The sequence below is a fragment of the Ruditapes philippinarum genome, unplaced genomic scaffold (genome assembly GCF_026571515.1).
Source record: "Ruditapes philippinarum isolate M1 unplaced genomic scaffold, ASM2657151v2 ctg1223_1_1_1_1, whole genome shotgun sequence".
Lineage (NCBI taxonomy): Eukaryota > Metazoa > Mollusca > Bivalvia > Venerida > Veneridae > Ruditapes > Ruditapes philippinarum.
Window position 1 is genome coordinate 1 of NW_026862375.1, and position 21,403 is coordinate 21,403.

At 33.0% G+C, this 21,403-nt stretch overlaps 2 protein-coding genes across 2 annotated transcripts; both read left to right on the forward strand.

The window, feature by feature from the left end:
• The first annotated feature begins 5,144 nt into the window (after window positions 1–5,144).
• Window positions 5,145–6,002, forward strand: LOC132718919 (peptidyl-prolyl cis-trans isomerase G-like). Its single transcript, XM_060702621.1, has one exon. The coding sequence runs from the start codon at window positions 5,145–5,147 to the stop codon at window positions 6,000–6,002; it is 858 nt and encodes a 285-aa protein (XP_060558604.1).
• Window positions 6,003–11,002: 5,000 nt separating this feature from the next.
• Window positions 11,003–15,635, forward strand: LOC132718920 (uncharacterized). The gene is made up of 2 exons (XM_060702622.1): window positions 11,003–11,622; window positions 14,278–15,635. Exons 1-2 carry the CDS (start codon window positions 11,367–11,369, stop codon window positions 14,865–14,867), a joined length of 846 nt encoding a protein of 281 aa, XP_060558605.1. The 5' UTR covers window positions 11,003–11,366; the 3' UTR covers window positions 14,868–15,635.
• The last annotated feature ends 5,768 nt before the right edge of the window (window positions 15,636–21,403 follow it).

A 21,403-nucleotide genomic window follows, 5' to 3' on the forward strand; every position in this document is an offset into this window, starting at 1 on the left:
CTAAAATTAGACTACTGTAATTCGTTGCTATATGGATCTCCAAAGTACGCTCTCAACTAGCTCCAAAATGTTCAAAATACGACTGCTCGTGTTATTACAGGGACACCGCAAAACTGCCACATAACCCGAGTTTTAAAGAAACTACATAGGCTTCCTGTGCACACCTGAGTCGAATACAAACTCCTTACATATGTGTTTAAGGCGCTTCATGGACAGGCACCTACGTACATACGAAACATGCTAGACATTTATACCCCATCCAGACAACTTAGATCCCAGAATGATTGCTTGGCACTTGTTGTACTGCATAGTAGGACAGTGACTTATTGTAATCGTGCTTTTATGACGGCAGCCATGTAACACCGCACTTTGGGGGTCAAACGCACTTTGGGGTCCGACCCCAAAGTGCGTTAAACTTCGCACTGCATTTTGGGGTCAAACGCACTTGGGGATCAAAATTGAGAAATTGACCCCAAAGTGCGTAATATGCTACATATCAACGCACTTTGGGTTCAAGAGGTCTAAAGGTGTATTCAGAGTTCTGCTTAAATACTGAGTACTGACTTATTTTCTATCTGCGACATTGGAATATTTGAGTTGGAGTTAAAGATGGCGGTCAGTACTTTATGATGCTTAAGTGATAAAAGTTTCATTAATTTTACCACTTGAAATATCTAAAATTGTGTTCATATAACAAAATTACGGTGGCATGAAAGTGACATTAGCATTTTTTTGTTTTTAGTTTTGTATACATATTTTATTTTAGTTTTGCATACATATTTTATCAGTTTTGCATTCATATTTTATTTTTGTTTTTCGTACATATGTTATTTTGTTTTTCATACATATTTTAGCCAATCAAAACATCCTTCAAATCTCATAACAGCCCATAGTTGAGTATAAAACTAGCAGAGTGGTTAGGTCACATTTCGGCTCATTTTTAGAATCGGCCCAGTCGTTTTCGGCCGGGCAAGTCTGGTTTCGGCCGACCCTTTTCGGCCCATTTTTTTATATTATATGTATTTTATTTATTTATCGTTATTATTATTATATACTGTTATATTAGTGTCTATTTGGAAATGGCTGTTAACTGGTGATCAGTTATTATTTCATGAATATGCACCATCAACCCCACCCCCGAGAATTGAGAATTATGCAACTTAGGTCATTTCCTTAGCAAATCCAGATAATGTACAGAACTTTACCAGGTGTGCCGGCTCAAGGTCGGGGGTCACAGCTACAGGTTAAAGGATAAAGACTTGGGTTTCATGTCCGCTCCTTATCTCCGAAACCCCATGAAGGATTTTAAGGCACCTTGTGACAAATGTCAACCACAACGAGACCATATGCAGAACCTTTCGTTACCGCGGATACTAAAAATGAAAATGTTGGTATTTGAAAATTTAAAAAAAAAAAAAATATATTATGTTTTGCACTGATGAATTTTATTATGTTTTGCACTGATGAAGGCATATAGCCGAAACGTTTGCAATTATATTTAATTACTAAATGTTCGTGTTTGTGTGGCTTGTCTGATTATGGTATTTGCAAATGGCATTTGCAAATGGGGTACTGTAATTTACAGATGGCGAAGTGTTTGAAAATGGTGTCTAACAAATGGTGTAATTATCCAAACCTCTACTTTGCAAATGGTGTCATGGTAAAATATGTACGAAAAAAAAAATATGTACAAAAAAAAACTAAAATAAAATATGTATGCAAGCTAAAAAAGAATATGTATGCAAAACTAAAATTAATATGTATGCAAACTAAAAAATAATATGTATGCAAAACTAAAGAAAATATGTATCCAAACTAAAAAAAGAATATGTATGCAAAACTAAAAAAAAGTATGTATTCAAAACTACATGTAAAAAATTATCTACGACAAACAAACAAAAATATGTACGAAAAAAAAGTAAAAAAAATAAAATACAAATGTCACTTTTATGCCACAGTTCAAAATACTCTAGTACAGAAATTGAGTATTCCTGGGATTAAAAGATGCTTTGGAAAGTATCCCGTTCTGTCGGTTATTTACTTGATAAATTTTGGTGCCATATTGAGCACCTTTTTAAATATGTTGGGAATGAAAAAAATGCAGTTCATGTCTTTTTCCAAAGAACTATAAATATACTCTCTATCAATGTTCTGGTGATTTTTTTTTCGATCGGACTATAAATAGTGATTTTTACAAAAAACATTATTAAGCTTATCAACAAACTTAAGGGTTTTTGTAAGCTCCGTTACAACCGTTCGCCAGAGGCTATTTTTATGGGAAATCTTACATACTTATTAAGAAAGAACATACATGAATTTTATAATGTTAAAATAATGGTATCTGAGAAATGTAAGATGCCTGTTATCTGAATAAAATAGCGATAACTGTGATATTATTCGTCATAAAAGAAGTCAAGACACTGTAGTATTTGACGTCCATATGAAATACTAATTCAATATAACTGTACTCATCATTGCCAAAAAGCAACAAATGAAAAAGATGGTTTAGGAAATTTGCCAATGTGTATTTTTTGGATAATATAGAAGAACATCAAAATAAAAAAGCTTTTAAGAAAAACAAATAAAAGCATAATGTGCCTTTAAACCGTTATTTTAACCCTCAGGGGGATCAATACCCCACAATCCCATCTATACCCCCAAAGAGAATAATTTTACTTTATTCTGAAGCTCCGCTCTTTATGTGCGACTACTTAAATAGTGGTAATTTTAGTATTGCCTGTACTTCTCACTTCCCCTCGGAGCGTGCACGTCGCTGAGAAGGCACAGGGCATCGGCAGATGATGGAAGATTCGAGTTATAATCGTTTAAGGCGGCTGTTTCGTTAAGTCTGACTAATGCCGAGGGTAGTGGCCCTACAAAGTAGGCTGAGACGACGAGGATGGTGTACTAGGGTGCATGAGCCCCTAGTACAGATAGACGGCTTGTAAGGCAAGCCTATAGCTGGCACCAACAGCCCTTTTCAGGGCTAAACACCTTTCCTATTGTCACAGGTCACTGTACATTTAGGTTCTCATAGACCGCCGTACAGTGACCTATTTTTGGCTCAAAATTCATATCTTTGGCTAATACTCCGTGGAAATTGCATGGAGGTAAATTATCACCATTTTGTGCTTCAAAATTAACTCTTCAATGACATGACTGGTGACATGTCCGGGGTCCGTACTCGACAGCGCAAGCTGCATTTTGGGCCCGGAAGGGCGGATGGACCCTCATTAAGCTTTAACTACATACATACAAGTATTGCCTGTACGGGCTACTACTTAAAGCCGCATCTACACTTTTCAAGTTTCTTATATGTCACATTTAGCTAAATAAATGGCCCTTTCAACATATTATCAGGCACATTTTTTACTGAAATGTCTTACTAAGATTTCCCAGAATTTATACCTTTGTCTATGCTAAGACTATCATATTTCTTAAAAATGTGTAAAATAATGCATTTAGCTTAAAAAAATGGAGTTAAAGAAAGATGTACATTCTTTTAAAATAAATGGAAAATTTGAGAAAAAATATTTTAAACTTAATACTAATTGATACAAATTCTTTATTTGGTGAAAGTTCTTCACTTACTAATCAAGATCATTTAAATCCCTACTATAATTAAGGGCACATGTTTGTGTCTATTTAATGCCTTGATTTATTTTGTTTACCATTGGCTTTGACTACAATATATTATTTGAAACATAATGAACTTTAATTTTCTATGACCCCTAAGTGCGGTCGTTTGCCTGATGTTAAAAATGCATAAAATTATGTACCTGTTTAACGCACTTTGGGGTCGAAATTGGACACAAAGTGCGGTGTTACACAGCCCCTAAACTCTGAAATGCCCTACCTAGAACACTTAAAAGCTGTGAAACTCTAACAGTGTTTTTCTTTCTTTCTTTCTTTTTTAACAATTCTTAAGTCTTACCTGTATTTTGTTATTTATGTGGGTCTTTCTTTTTAATTTTTTAAACTACATTTAATTTGAATTTGTGACTTAAGCAATATTGAGGTTTTAATTTGTTTTGTTTTTTTTAAATATTGTATCATTTATTTGGTTATACTGTATAGTACTTTTGAACGTGTCAATGTGCATGAAAAAGTGCTTAAGAAGTTTGGTTTATAATAATAATAATAAAAATAATAAAAAATAATAATAATAATAATAATAAAATAATAATATTTATAATAATAATAATAATAATAATAATAATAATAATAATAATAATAATAATAATAATGATAATTATAATGATAATAAAATAATAATGTTAGAAATGGTAGAGAAATACAGAAACGTAGACTGCATTCTTAAATCAAATCTGTCTCTACGATCAAATGCGTTCAGTAACTTTAAACATGTAATGTAGGTTAGCCATATTTTAATGACTATTATACCAAAAGCTTTATCCTTCATACATAATATTTTATTTAATATTTGTGACAATTAGTAATTTCTTATGCTTAAAACTAATTACATTAAAAAAAATTACATGGAGAGGAATTAGCTGTCAACAACTTTTTCTTTTTCACGCATTTCCATAGAGAGCGCTTGCGATATTTACGTTAAGATATTTCGGTAAAAATTGCGCGATACTGACGTCAGAGATATTTGACAAACCGGAAGTTGATAAACAAACATGGCGGATATAAATCAATGCACATCAAGAACGTTAGCTTCAAACTCTGGTATTTCAAGCGAGCTTGCTAGTCGGATTGTCAATTTCCGTAAACTAAATGGGCGTGTTCAATCGTTTTCTGAACTTTGGCATGTGGATGGGATGACTAGAGCATTCATGAAGACATTGAGGTCGAACTTCTTAATAAAGGATGCAGCTAGTTTAGGTCCAGGAGGGCTTAATATCAATAACAATAGTTATAGCACACCAAAAACAAAAAAGAAGGAGAAGAAACCAAAAAACAAAATAAAAGGCAAAGAGACGTCGTCGGTAAATAATAAAACATTTTCAAATGTGAACTCCCGAGTTTTAGAAAGTTTACCACTTCTTTCCGATAGCCATGGTGCTGATGATACTGATAGCGATAATTTGTTCACCGTCTATACACCAATCGCGGTCCAGTCGTCGGCATCAAGAGGAAAGATAATAACGGTTTACCAAGTAGCATCTCCTAATAAAATGAATTCGCCCAAAATTATAAAAAGTGTTTTACCCCGGCATAACAGAAAAGAATCCAAAAATCAAAGTAAAAACCAGGCTAAGCAACAGACGGGGCCAAAACGTACTACAAGACTAAACAGGGAATTGAAAACCCCATCTCCCCGAAAAAATAAAGACCATGTTTTAACCCATTCTAAAAAGAAATCTATTCAGAAATGGTTAAAAGATTCAAGTACAGAAAGTTCAAAAGAGATTTCACTATATACCGGAAATAATAAACGCAGTAAAAGTCGAGATCAATATAACCGTAACCAAAGCTGCAGTCGGTCGAGAAGCGGTAGCCGATCACGACTTTTACGGAAATCTTGTGGGGCAAAAAAGAAAATTAAACATTTCAAACCACATCATGTTCATACGTCAGAATTAAAAAACAAAGGTAATGCGCATACAGAGAATCCTGATGGACCATTGACCTTGCTTGATTTAGAATCATCTTTTGAAAAAGGAAACGAGAAAGACAATTTTGAAGCGAGCAGGCGATATGACCGATGTAAGAAAAGTTCATCTAGGGCAGTCGAACCAAATCCTTTGAGGAGTGAAAGAGAGGAGGGAAACCATCCTATCAGGCATCCTTGTTCATCATCGTCTGCACAACAAAAAGTTAAAATAACTGAGTCAAGTAAAGATTTAAACAGACGGAGCATCACAAGACGCTCTCTCTGGAAAAACAAGCGGCGATCCCGAAGCCCATATGATCACCATCAGCACCAATACCGCCGCCATCGAAGTAAATCACGTGACCGAGACAGATCACGTGAAAGGAAACACAGACCTGCCAGCTCACCTGAAGCAAATGATAATTGCACCATTCTATAATGTGCATACATTTAACCACGGATCTTAATTATTTCCGATCTTTGTGATATAAATCCGTGAACAATAAGTTAAGCATTTAAACAGTTTTTGTTTCCTATGTTAAAATGACTATCGTATAGTTCTAAATTAATTTTATATATTCATTGTTATAAACTATGATCAAACATTTCAAGATGATCTCTTTATTTACAAAGAAATGAACCCAGTTCGAATGACTAGTCTGCAAGGCATATTAAAACATACATTGTTCATTTGAAGTGATGGTCCTTATTAAAAATAGTGTTTTAGATACATTTATCTGTTTTATATTTTATGTCACCTTTACTCGGAAGTTAGAAAATTTATGTTTTATAAAATATACTTTATTAATTCCGTGTTATAAATTATTTTACATAATCTGACACGGACAACAGTACTGCTTTTGAAAGAAGAAACGAGCTGATCGTGTAAAATATCAGTCAATGCAAGGTCAGCTTGTAAACATTACGAATGATTCACTATACAAACTTTCAAGGTATAGTCTCGAAAGCCGCAAACCTCTGCCGTTAAATGCCTTAGTTTGACATCAATAAAATTGTGCAAGAATTTATGTTGTCAAGAGATAAACAAAACTGTCTGTAAATAATTGTCACATTTCGTAGAGTCAAATTACTGGAAGAAAGTCAGTAAAAATGCTGACAAAGCGAAACTAAAGGTAAATGAAATCAGATATCTGAACTATCGCAACAGATCAGATGCAACCTTTAGCGCATAGATTTATTTTAAATTTGAGTACGTTAGTAATGTAACCTATTGCATGGTTCCAGTTCAGATACTCAGTAGGCCTAACAAATTCGTGGATAGATAGAGCAGAACTTACATGAAATGTAAATTATTCAGCATCTTAATAATATACCTAATTGTATTATATGTTATTTTTACATCACCTTTCCAGGGTTTTCATTATGTATGCATCAAAATCATACATTTCTATAAATACAGGATTTTTCTCTCTCTATTTTGACCTTACTGAATTTAAAAGAAAGTAGTTCGGCAAGACATCAGTGAAAATACGGAAAATATGTTTCACTGCAGAGAAAAATAAAGGTTTACAGTGAAAATACAGAAAAAAAATATGAAAATATGCACTATATTTCATCTATATTATAAAGAGGATACTCAAGTTTTTTTTCTATAAACACAGGAATTATTTTATCGACTCGTATGAACATAAATATTTCATGAGCGGCCGTAGACAGGAGTGAAATATGCTTATTTTCAAACAAGAAGATAAAAATAAATCCTGTATTTACAATAAAAAAATAATTGAATTTTCTGTTTTCTCTTTTTTGACTTCCCAAAAAGTTGTGTGTATTGTCGGAATTTAGAAGAAAGTAGTCCGGCAAAACATCAGTGAAAATACGGAAAATATGTTTTACTGCAGTGAAAAACTATTACAATGAAATTACAGAAACTGAAAATACGCATTTTATTTTATCAATATTTCTCGATATTTCATTTTTAAGTATATAACATACACATTATTTTAATTTTTAAGTAAATAAAAAAATTAAGAAAGCAACGCGAACCGAACAAACCAAATGGCGACAAAATGGCCCTAATAAAGTCCTTATTATGTTCCATATTTGTCGAGCATTCTACTTTGTTGCATTTAGATTAATAAAAAGGGAATCATTCTTCTTTAAATCACTTCAAACACTTTCATTTGACTTACATTTCAATGAAATATCAAGGAACAAAATATATTTCATTAAGAAACATGAGATAATTCTTATTTTATGATAGAATTAATATTTGAGCCGCGTCATGACAAAACCAACATAATGGGTTTGCGACCAGCATGGATTCAGACCAGCCTGCACATCCGAGCAGTCTGATCAGGATCCATGCTGTTCCCTTACAAACCTTACAAAAAGTAGAGAAACTGATAGCGAACAGCATGTATCCTGATCAGACTGTGCGTATGCGCAGGCTGGATCCATGCTGGTCGCAAATCCATTATCAACTTGTTGCTGCTTTTCATCATCTTATTAAAACTAAATGAGTTTATTACACTCAAATCTGATAAAATAAAGAAACAGTTTGTCTGTCTAGTCATACTATTATAAAAGACAGACTGGTTATTTGATATCAAAATAAAAAACAGCTCAGTCTACTACAGACTACAGCACTACTGATTTATTGGACGTTACACAACAAGCGTAATGAACTTTGACATATAAATGTCATCGACGAAGCTTCACTTCTTATTAACTGTCGACGGGATGTTGATTCAAGAAAGTTATCTGAACTGGAAAGAGAAATAATATTAATTAATTGGACCGTATTTAGTAAATCTCCATGTAATCTTTTTCTGTATAGAAAGAAAAGCTATTATATTTATTAGCAATGTAATTCAGGTGAAATTAATATGAATATTTCATGCCAAGTTCCCTCTCTTTGGGTGATTTCGTTGGAAAGGTGAAAAATTGTGGGCCGACATGCAGATGAAAATGTCAAAAATGATATGTGAAATGAAGTATAAATTGACAATCAGGAATTTTCAGTTAAACATGTCATGGTAAACGTCTGAAAATAGAATAGATTTCAATTAAACAACAACAACAACAAATGAACTATTAACTGATAGTACAAAAATCGATATCATTTTCTTTTATCTCTTTTGACGAAATTGTACGGGCGGTGTAAAGGTTTTTTAAAAAAGAAAATGAATCAAATATATATACAAATATTTATTACCTGTTCTCGCTTATTTTTCTAATCCGTAAAAACGATATTGCACGGACGTCCATAATTTTGACATGACATCAATACTAAACTTATTGAACAAGTTGAATAAAATTGGTGGGAATAGTGTAATTTAATCGACGAGTATAATATGATTTGTAAAACCGGGTACGAGTACAAATATAATTAGTCCCACATTGTACTTGCTTAATAACCTTTATATCCAAATTGTATTAAGTAATGCGTCTCAATATTGTTAAGGTTTGACGTTGTAAGACACTTGCAAGTCTCGAAGTAGAATTCATTCTACCCCCCCCCCCCCCCCCCCCAAAAAAAAAAAAAAAAAAAAAAAAAAAAAAAAACAACAACAACAACAAAACAAGTATGTATGTAGTCCATACCAAAGTAATTATTGACAGTTTAACACCGTTAACTATAATTTGATTCAGCTCGTTTAACAAATTCAGAACCTCCTACAATATCCTCTTATATGTATATTATGTAAGCATGGCTATATTCTCCCGTATATTCAGTCAACATCTTGTACAGTTTATATTAATAATTTATAAAAATGCAAATAGTTATCATCTACAAGTTAAAAAAAAGCAATTTGACTGTTTCTCATCGAAGCACATAGAAGATGACGCTAGATGACGTTGGACGTTCAACGGCTACATGTATAAAAGTCATCATTGCGGTGTCACTTTTAACTATATTTTTTGAAGTTAAAATTTTTGAAGCAGTAATAAATTTTATGCCATGTGCTTGTGTAGAATGTGCTATGTAGAAATCATCGTTATACGTTCGTGCTTCGGTTCTTTGTGGAACAAACGACATAGCAAACAAACTGTTATCAAAAGCCAACCAGAATTCGAGAAATTTATTTGCATTATTATAAATGTGCATATAAAATGATTCCATAGAAATTCGTTGACAACAACAACAACAATATCATCATGTCAAGATTCTGGTTGGTGATTGTTTGGCACAAGTAAGAACCTGTGGGTTGATTCACTGATGGAAACATCAGTGTGAAGTTGATCAAAAACAGATAATTATCAGTCAGGCTTTGTTGAAAGTTAACTTTTTCAATATTTTTTTTAAATTCCCAATAGCAATGTTATTTTTTATGATTCATTTTCTTTCTTCACATAGTTCAAAATAAGTAGATACAATGAATTCACAATATCATAATATTTCACATATAACATAGCAAAAAAGTATCATATTACACATATATTATAGAAACAAAGTCTATATTTCTTTCTATATTAAGTTTTTTTGTGAAGAGAAATAATGAGAAAACTATAAGAAGAGAGATGAAAAAATACGTTTATATAATAAAAAAAGAAGAGGAAATCTGATAGTTTCCAGTTACATTATAAATAGACATAAATATGGTGGGCTACAGATTGAATGTTGCCTTTGCCATTTATTTGACTTTTGCGCTCTGACAATGACAATAATTACGACCCTTTTGCCAAAATAATAATGTAGCTCTTGTAAAATAAGAGTTATTTGAGTTTCAAATACAGACCATTTATTATTATGTTGGTATAGTTTATCACTTAATAATGCAAATTACTTTTCTTTTTCTAGTATTTTCCTTTTTAAATTTTTCAAAATTATGTTGCTGATCTCTATTCTTTACTTGAAAAAATATATGATTTCATAAGGAATATAATGATATTTATGACATTCTGATTTTTTTACGTTTTTGTCAACAGATACAAAAAATGATACAAAAAATGACAGCCTTTAAACTTAAGGACGATTTCGGGAGTTTTCATATAGACATATAGGCAAAATTAAAAGTGTTCAATAGAATTTCTTTAAACTCGGCATGTTGTTAGAATATGATAACAGAAACATTTGAAACGAAAAACAAATTGGGGTCACCGTTCTCATTTTCGAGCTATCTGCCCTTGAATTGGACTTTTTCGTTAAATTCAAGAATTCAAATTCAAATTCAGATAATTTACAATGAAAGGAAACAATACATTTTTTTTCTTATTTTAACGAAGCTTACCTTCGTTTTAGTCGATATGCAAAATTTCAAGAAGGAATTTAGAGTGGATAGTTTTTTTCCCACTTATTCTTTTAACCTGTGATTTTTTTCTCAAAAAATGGCGTATTTTTTTTAGAATTTAAAGTATCTTTATTTTCATTGAAAAAAATTAACAGAAATGATATAAGGAATTGCATGTTATAATGTATAGTATAACTTGTATATCATATCTTGTTTCAACAAATTCTCTCATACTCATAATTAAGTGGATTTATGTTCCATTTTGAAATAAATCTTTTTAATTTTGGAGCGTATTATTACCCCAATTTTTGCCTCATAATTTTAATTCAATTCTCACAGCTAGCTTGTTTCACGGTAATTCACCGTTTTTTTGCACGCTTTTCTCGTGCAGTTCATGGGTATCAAATCTTATATCTACCCATTTCTTCACTGCCAGCCGTTCGATAAACATCGTTTTGTAATAAGAAATTTAACTTCACATTGCATTGGAGGCATTTGACGCACGTGGTAAATTTCTTCGAATTCTTTTTTTTACTGGATTGCCTCTCGCTCAGACGTCAATACTTCAGCTGTTTTCTGAGCATTATCGTCACAATGCCGTCGTAAATATGCCCAGGGAAGGTAGACGCCGTCAACCTCGCCGCTTCGAGCACATGGCAGCCAGGCCATGCAGGGAGAGAGCCCCTCCACGTGGTCAAGCGAGGAGACGGGAGGTACAAGTTGCATTGGAAGGCAATACTAACGTTCAACTACCAGTGGCGTTCCCGCAAGCCTGCCATGACCCGAGTAGGGATGCTGTGTCGATCGAAACCCAGACCGACAATGAACAAGGCCAACAGACAGGGAATTTTCTCCACGGGCATGGTGAGTTACCTTTATCAGCTTTTAATTTACAGGTACAACAATATTCATTGTACTTCCTTTCGGACTGGACAAGCAACACAACCTGCTTTCCAGCTCATACCTCCTAAGCGATAGGTTTACTTTGGGCTCTTCACCAATTAACATTTTAGCTTTAAATAATGAATTAGAACGTTACCCAAACATGGATATAGCTTTTGAGATCGCAGACGGGTTTTCTTACGGTTTTTCTCTTTGCTATTTTGATCCTAGACTGTCTATACGAACCAGAAACCTTAAGTCCGCCCTCAAGAATCCTGATATTGTGTCTCTTAAAATTAATACGGAAGTTCAAGCAGGGCGAATGGGCGGTCCTTTTAACGAGCCCCCTTTCTTAAATTTTAGAGTTTCCCCCGTAGGTTTGGTAGCGAAAAAAGGAAAAAATGAATTTAGATTGATTCATCATCTCAGTTTTCCAAAGAATTCTTCTGTTAATGATTTCATACCGTTAGAATTAAGCTCTGTCCAATATATGCATTTTGATGAAGCTGTTTTAATGCTGCAAAATCTCGGTAGACACGCCCTTTTAGCAAAAACTGATATTCAGTCAGCCTTTCGGTTATTGCCTATGAAGCCAAGTGATTTTGAACTTCTGGGCATAAAGCACAAAGGAAAATATTTCTTTGACAAGTGCCTGCCATTCGGGGCATCAATATCATGTTCTACTTTTGAAAAGTTTTCAACATTTCTGGAGTGGTGCATAAAAGAGCGGTCAAAGTCTTCTAACATTAAGCACTACCTTGATGATTTTTTATTCGGCGGGAAATCACTTACTGCAGAATGTAACGATTTGTTATTTCAATTTTTCCAACTATGCCGCGAACTAAATGTTCCTCTCGCTGAAAATAAAACGATATACCCAACAACTGTTATTACTTTCCTTGGCCTCGTTTTGGATTCCGATGACATGGCTATCAAGATTCCCCAAGATAAGTTGTTCGAGCTTAAGGAAAAAATAAAGGTTACGTTGTCAAAAAAGAAGGCTACACTGCAACATATCCAGTCTCTTATCGGTAGCCTTACGTTCGCTTGTAAGGCTATTCCCATAGGTCGTCCTTTTTTGAGAAGGCTTATAGATCTAACAGTGGGAGTAGTCCCAGAAAAACACCACCATTTAAGGGTCTCTAAGGAGGTAAAAGATGACTTACTTATTTGGCTGTCTTTTTTATCAAATTTTAATGGCGTCTCTATTATACCCGAAAATAGATGGGTAACAAACGAGAATTTACAGCTATTTACGGATAGCTCAAGTAAAGGCTTTGGGATTTACTTTAATGGTGCATGGGCAAATGGCACGTGGCCAGAGAGCTGGAGAAAAAATGGTATAATTGGAGATATTACGATTTTAGAAATATTTCCGATTGTTGCATCTATCTTTGTTTGGCCTGCCGAATTAACAAATAAAAAAATCATAATTCGTTGTGACAACATGTCTGTATGTCACATAATCAACTCTATGACCAGTAAATCAAAAATCGCTATGATATTTGTCAGGAAATTCGTTTTTCAATGTTTAGAATTTAATATTATGTTCCAAACTAAACTTATCTCTGGCATTAATAATGGTATTGCTGATGCTCTTTCAAGATATGATTTTCAGCGTTTCAGACTCTATGCACCGGCAGCAGACGATTTACCGGCAACTGTTCCTACGCATCTTCTGGATATCTTCAGCAAATAACAGAATGCTTAGCTTCAAACGGTATATCTCGTAACACAAAATTAGCTTACGACTCTGCATTACGGTCATTTAATAACTTTTGTATTATTCACAATATTTCGCATCTTCTTCCAACTGATCAGCATAGTATTTCCATGTATATAGCTTGGTTATATCAAAAGCATTTATCTTATAAATCCGCCAGAACATATCTAGCAGGCTTATCATACTTTCATAAGTTAAACAATTGGATTGATCCTACAGCCTCGTTTTACATAAAAACAGTTATGGAAGGCTATAAGCGTAAAAATTTTCATGCTGATGTTAGGCTTCCTATAACTATTGAAATGCTGGGAGACCTTTGTACTGCACTTAATGCTGTCTGCACCTCTGGGTACGAAACTCGCCTTTTTCGCGCACTATTTTTGGTAGCCTTTTTTGGCTTGTTTCGCATAAGCGAGCTCGTTGCTACTTCACAAAATATGTTTCAACACTCTTTACAAACATCAGATCTACGCTTACAGTGTATCAATGGCACCAAAATTGCATATTTCACTTTAAGGAAGTCGAAAAATAACCAGTGTGGATCACCACATGTGATAACTATATCTGGGTTACAAAAAAGCCAGCTATGTCCAGTTAAAGCAATAGTGTCATATCTTGAAATTAAACCCCTGTCAATTTATTTGTTTTGCCATGCAAACAGTCATCCTGTTACCAAGTTTCAATTCTCATCAATTTTGAGAAAATGTTTAAACTATTTGGGTTTCCCGTCAAAAAGGATACTTTCTCACAGCTTTCGTATCGGGGCCGCATCATATTTAGATTCAATGGGCATCCCTCATGACGTCATAATGGAAAAAGGAAGGTGGACGTCTAATTCCTATGCAAAATATATTCGCAAATAAATTTTACAATTTTTGTTCAGTTTTTCTGCCTTATTATTCATGTACTTTCAGTGATATGGATCGTAGGTTCTTCTATACCATATTGGGTTAAAAGGAGAGCAATTAAAAGATCTTCGATAAACCTCGGGTTGGAAAAAAAGAAATGCACAGTGAAGTGGCACACCAAAGGCGGCATGACATGGCATGAGGTCTTCCCAAAAATTAGCTGGATGCTAGCTAAATCCAGATACCTACCAGACATGATAGTGGTGCACTGTGGCGGCAACTCTTTAATAAAGGTAAAAAAAGGTGTCTTAGCAAATAATATTAAAAATGACCTTCTCAATATCTCGTTACTAGCAGGCCCGACAACCACGGTAGTATGGTCGAGCATTTTGCCAAGACTCAATTGGCATTCTGATCGCCAGTTATCTGTGGTGGAAAAGGCAAGAAAATGCGTAAACCGGTCCGTTTCTTGCTCCGTTCTAGCTCGGGGTGGGCGTTGGCTAAAACATGCTGAAATCACAGCAGATACCCCCGGCTTGTTTCGTAATGATGGTGTGCATTTATCACCGATCGGCCTTGACATCTTCATATCATCTTTACAAGAACTTATTGAATCTTTAGCTAGCAACAATAGCAATAAGGCCGTGTTCGATTAATCCAAAATATTGGGTAAATTTTATGTCTCATAAAATATCATGTGGCCCTCAATACATCAAGTGCATCTCGGTGGGGCATATTTTAAGTATCACATTTTTCTTAACATCGTTACACTGTGTATTTTATTCACACTTTACTTATTTTATCATCTCATTATTTGGAGACCTCTGGGAGCATTTTCGCCCCGTTTTCTCCTTAGCTATAATTATGCAGTACCTTTCCCTTGAAGGTTATGCATAGTTTAAGCTTATTATCATAGTTTTCGGCATTTTTGCGCTGCTATGTTGTCTCTATGCATTTTGGCTAGAGGCATTTTTCTCATTTTCTCATTTTATAATTAACTTCAGTTTTAATTTGGAATTTAGTTCTTTTTTATTTAATTTTCGTATATTAAAGTCACGGCCTTATCCCAAAAATATATGTGTTTGTTGTTATTAAAGTTCTTAAGAAATTCGAGCTTTTGTTATGTGAGTGACAACTATATTCATATTGTCACCTATGTTATCTGTAAAGACATGTTCGACGAAGTAGTTTATTCGAACCATTTTGATTATCACAAAACTGTGGTCTGCTAAAACTTGTCGTCTGCGAATACTTGAAGCTTATTCGAACCATTTTGATTATTGCCCAACCGTAGTCTGATATTCGAACCATTTTGATAATTACCAAATTATCGTCTGCTACTACTGAGGAAGCTTATTCGAACCACTTTGATTACAACGAAACTGTGGTCGGCTAACACTAGACGAAGTTTGTTCGAACCAATTTGATCACAAGTAGAGATTTTGATGCTAAAGCATCAAGTCGCCGGATAGAAATATGATTGTATTATCATAAATAAAAGAAAATATCAGTTTAATGGTTCGAGTATAAAAAAAGAGGAACAATAAGTTGAGTAATGTTTATTCATAAACACGTAATCATTTACTTGCCACAATTATATCTTTCTTGCTGAGAGTTTTATGCAATAAATTTATGTTATGTTATAATAAAACATCATATTTGAAGCAAACTTGCTTAGCAATTTTGTCGAGAAACTGTTATCATTATTAAATAAGCAAGTATTGTTTGGCAATATTTACCCGAGACTCAATAATTTTCGGGAGCTGTTTCGTTTGCTTACATAACTTATTATTATTATTGTTAACGATTTTATTGTAAGTATAATTACATGTATAATTATATCAATTAATACTGCTTGATGGCCTAGTGGTAAGTATGACGAAGTTGTAACCTACATGTAGTAGGCGCAAGTTCGAATTTCGGACAAATCCTGTTTGTAGTTTTCATAAATTGATTTTTATTATATCTTTTAACTTTATGAAACATAAGTTGATAAATCGTTTGTTTCATTTCTAGCACTTTTTTATTTCATAATTTTGATAAACGGTCAAGTTTTGCAAAATACAAAAAGTATTATATAAAAAAAAAACCATAAAAAATCACTTTATCGAACCTACAGTGTTTCAATTTGAAACTAACCTAAAATCTAACACCTTGTCATCGAGGCTTGTAAAGCAAGTGACATGAATATAATTCTACTTGTAATTCTACTTCATACATATACCGTTATACGTATGGTTTTCTTCAGCATCCGATAATTACCGAAAAATTATTACCGATCATCAAATATTTGCAAAGTGACTATGAAAATATATATGCTTAATTATTGCATAAAACAATGCAATTCTACTGTAAAAGTGGTGTCTGCATAAAAAAAAAATTATTCTTATGCACTATCGGAATAATATATTATTTAGCTGAAATCAATATTCCTGTCGTTACATACGATAAAGTTAACGTTTAATTGCCTTCCAGTGCAATAAACTATCAACACAAAGTTGGTTTATTAGTTTTCTCTTTGTATCCAATACGATTCCCGCCCCTACTGTCATACCGAGATTTTTCATACAAAATTACTTTGATTGCCAACCATTCGCAAATTACCTGTATGATGTCTTATCAGCCATTTGTTACTATTTATAGATTTTATAACACTAACATACAACGTGTAGTCACGTGATTCTGGGAGAAACTGTTACTATTAATATATTTTATAACAATAACATACAGCGTGTAGTCACGTGATTCTGGGAGAAACTGTTTATAATAAATAAGATAAAAAAAGAATAGGTCTCATAAGATACAAACAACCAGATAATTTAAAGGTGTCATTTCAAATATCATGCATGATTTAAAATAGCAACGCTTGACACTTAAAAAAAGGTAAAAGCATCCCTAAATTAAATGACTGGTCCATAGGGATACGTCATTTATTCATTTTATAAAAATTGTAATGTTGCTTTTTACGATGTCAATATTTGAATATTTCATTTAATTGAGCAACATTATTGTATGTTTGAATTTTTGAGATGACTGAAAACAATTGTAGTCTTTAATTGTTCAGTAATTGTTATGCTTTTATTTACAGAAATTAATGCCTTCTCCTACCATAGGTATAATATTAAACTGTTACAAATATAGTCGCCGGTTTCTACCGGCGACTAATTACCAAACTGTCGTCTGCTACTAAGCTTAGCTATGAAGTTGGTTAGTACCAATCTACTTATCACCAACCTGTCAGGTGCTATTACTTTACCAAGTTTGTTGAATCATTCGATTCATTATCAAAATGTCGTCTGCTATTACTTTGTAGAGACTATCGCTCCTTTACAAATTAAACATATTTTCTCATAATGAAATATTTTCTCATAATTAAACATATTTGCTCATAATGAAACATATTCTGACATAATTAAACATATTATCTCAACATTTACACAGTCATAAAAAATTGATCATTCAATATTCTAACATGGAATCGTTTGCGGTTATACTGAACGACAAAAAGTATTAATATTTATAGAATAATAATTGAGCGTGTGTGAAACATAAGAGTATATATAGAAACGATAATATCTTAGTGTTTTGAATATAGATTTTATGATTTGTCAATTCTCTAAACGAAAAAGACATATATAGGGACCCATTTACATTTATATGTAAAGGAGTTAAATACTGTTTTTCAACTAAAGCACTATTAAGTCCTGCACTAAATTTGATGTAATCCCATTAACTAGAAATTAAGATATGCATAATTTATCAGTATATAACCACACACGCCCTGTGGTCCTGTTTCTCTGAAAGTTGATCGGAGAGTAGAAACATTTGATTGACGTCTATTCCAAATAAGGTACATCATACCCTCAAAACAAACCTGCGTTACATTTTTACACACTTTCTTGTAATTATTATTGTGATATAAATCTAAATAGAAGTAGATGCAATTACCATACGAAACCCTTTTTTGTACGAGCGCAAACCACATATCTATTTGAGGATCTTGTCCAATTACATACTGAACAATAGATGCCTAAGATAAAGGCAATAACAATCTTAATTACAAATAATTGGAATATACAGCTATTAAAGTGATGTTGTTAAGAAATATAGTCTCGAGATTATAAATCTCTGGACTTTCATTGGTCAATGTAAAGTCTGTGGTATTTTATGACCAGTTAAATACCTGAGATCTGAATTTGAGTTTTTCTTTATATCATAGGGTATATACATGAAGGAACGAGACATTTAACATTTACCGCAATAACCAATATCATATATTATTTTTTAGTCATACCAAAACAGAACAGAACAAAACAAAACATAACAACATATAACAAAAACACAATAATTATTTCATAACCTTAACAAAACCGTATCTCATAATCTACGATGATTTTGACGCCAATTTGTACAAGTTGTTACTCATTTCGAAACCCACTTTCCCATTTTTACTATTGTTACATAAAAGATGTACGCCGTCTATATATTTATGAACCATATCTAATGTAATAAAGTATGAAAAATGCTACACCGTAAATAAATTGAAATTGAAATTATACTTCAGATAAATTAATACTTTTTAATAGTTTAAACCGTATTTATTACATGCTTTTCGGTGGTTTATAGAAATATGTCAGTGATATAAAACTGATAATTTCACTGTTTTAAAAACTGAATTCAAGCCCATTACGTTGTTTTAGTGAAATACCAGCGTGCACAGTACTGGGAACCAACTTAATGACGTGACGTCGTAAATGACGCCACGTTGTATTATTATTTGGCGCGCTTCATTCGGTATTGGGTTTAATGTCTTTTTTAAACGTTTCTTTGCATACAATAAAAAGAAAATTTGTTTAGTTTAGTGTAAGATCGAAATATATTTACTTAATTATACTTTAATTTACTTTAATTTACTTATTTATTTAACTTAATGACGTGACGTCGTAAATGAAAAGAAAATTTGTTTAGTTTAGTGTAAGATCGAAATATATTTACTTAATTATACTTTAATTTACTTTAATTTACTTATTTATTTAACTTAATGACGTGACGTCGTAAATGACGCCACGTTGTATTATTATTTGGCGCGCTTCATTCGGTATTTGGTTTAATGTCTTTTTTAAACGTTTCTTTGCATACAATAAAAAGAAAATTTGTTTAGTTTAGTGTAAGATCGAAATATATTTTACCTTTTTAACATCAAAAGTTCATATTTCACTCGTGGCTGCGCCACTCGTGAAATATACCTTTTGGTGCTCACTCGGTGAAATATATTCCGAACTTACACTGAACTAAACAAATATCCTCTATATAAATTATTGTATCATAGTTTGGAGACCTTTCTGTTGAAAATGTGTCAGGGTTAAATCGTATACATATACATGCACAGTGCGTTAACTGGAGTGCGGGTATTAGTTACCCGCACTCCAGAGCATGCCCATTTATTGGCTCATTTTTGCTGGGGTTTACATATTGTGACGGCAGAGAAAGGGAAAGCGACAGAAATGTCATATTCAGATGTTCGTTCATTGGTTCATTTTTGCCGGGGTTTTATATTGTGACAAGAGGGAACGTGCTTTTATGTTTGACTGATTCAAAAGAGAAAGAACACCAAAACACTCGGCAATCTAATTAATACTCGGGGGCTACGCCCCTTCGTACAAATCAGATAGCTTCGTGTTTCGGTGCTCTTTCTATTACTTATACAATTATTGACTAGTGTGCCATTGAATATGATGTGATACTCACCGGTAGATGAAATATTGACCAAGGCGATAGCCCAGGTCAATACGACTTTCTGCCGGTGAATATCACATTTTTTCAATGGCTCACTAGTTAATAATTGTTTTATTACATGAATAGGCTAAGAAATAAAAAAAACACAACAGTACAAACTTATATACATGTACAAATTTTGCCTCTTTGAAGCACGGGAAAAAAGACGCACGACAACAAGAACGCTGCGCAAACAAAAATAATTCAAGTTTTTACTCATCATTTCGGAGTCGCCTTTCAGTATAATAGTAAAATAATGATATTTTTATCGAGAAATAAGCCATGAAAAACAAAAAGCAACAATTATTTTTTAATTAACACTCGTAATTAACAGTGTACGTTGTATGATCATTGAATATGAGTCTCAATCTATTTTAAGACCGGGAAAATCCAAACTAACTAACTAACTAACTAACTAACTAACTAACTAACTAACTAACTAACTAACTAACTAACTAACTAACTAACTAACTAACTAACTAACTAACTAACTAACTAACTAACTAACTAACTAACTAACTAACTAACTAACTAACTAACTAACTAACTAACTAACTAACTAACTAACTAACTAACTAACTAACTAACCAACCAACCAACCAACCAACCAACCAACCAACCAACCAACTAACTAACTAACTAACTAACTAACTAACTAACTAACTAACTAACTAACTAACTAACTAACTAACTAACTAACTAACTAACTCACTCACTCACTCACTCACTCACTCACTCACTCACTCACTAACTCACTCACTCACTCACTCACTCACTCACTCACTCACTCACTCACTAACTCACTAACTAACTAACTATTACTACTTTTATTAAATTTTATTACAGCATATGATTAAATCCTACATTTATAAGAATGTAAACGCTTTATAACAGCTAAGCTTTGTAGGAGCACATTTGTCTCGGAGCACTTTTGTCTCACGAAGTGTGACCGATGTGTTCGTAAACATTCATATTTGCAACATTGGACAGGAGACAGATGTGTTCGACACACAAAAGAAAAGACACTCGAAGCACATTTGTCTCACATTTTTCCATAATATTATTAAAAGGTAATAATTATGCCCATCTGTATACCGGCTACCAGCCATTGTTATGTGTTTTCTGTATTTATAATACCGTTTTTAGATAAATTCCAGTAAGTCAAAAACTTCCTTAAAGAATATCCCTGTTCTGCATGTCATAATGAAAATTCTACAAGTGCAGCATCCAATACCTAAACACATATGCAGAAAGTCTATTCTTATCGTTATTAAAAGTGAAACGTTTATATATTAAATGCTTAAAGTTTTATAAATGATTTATGACACAAGAAATATTCTTAGCAAAACAAGGTAGTATCTACGGTGGCATAAAGGGACATAGAATTTTCTTATTAATTATGTGCGCACACGATAGC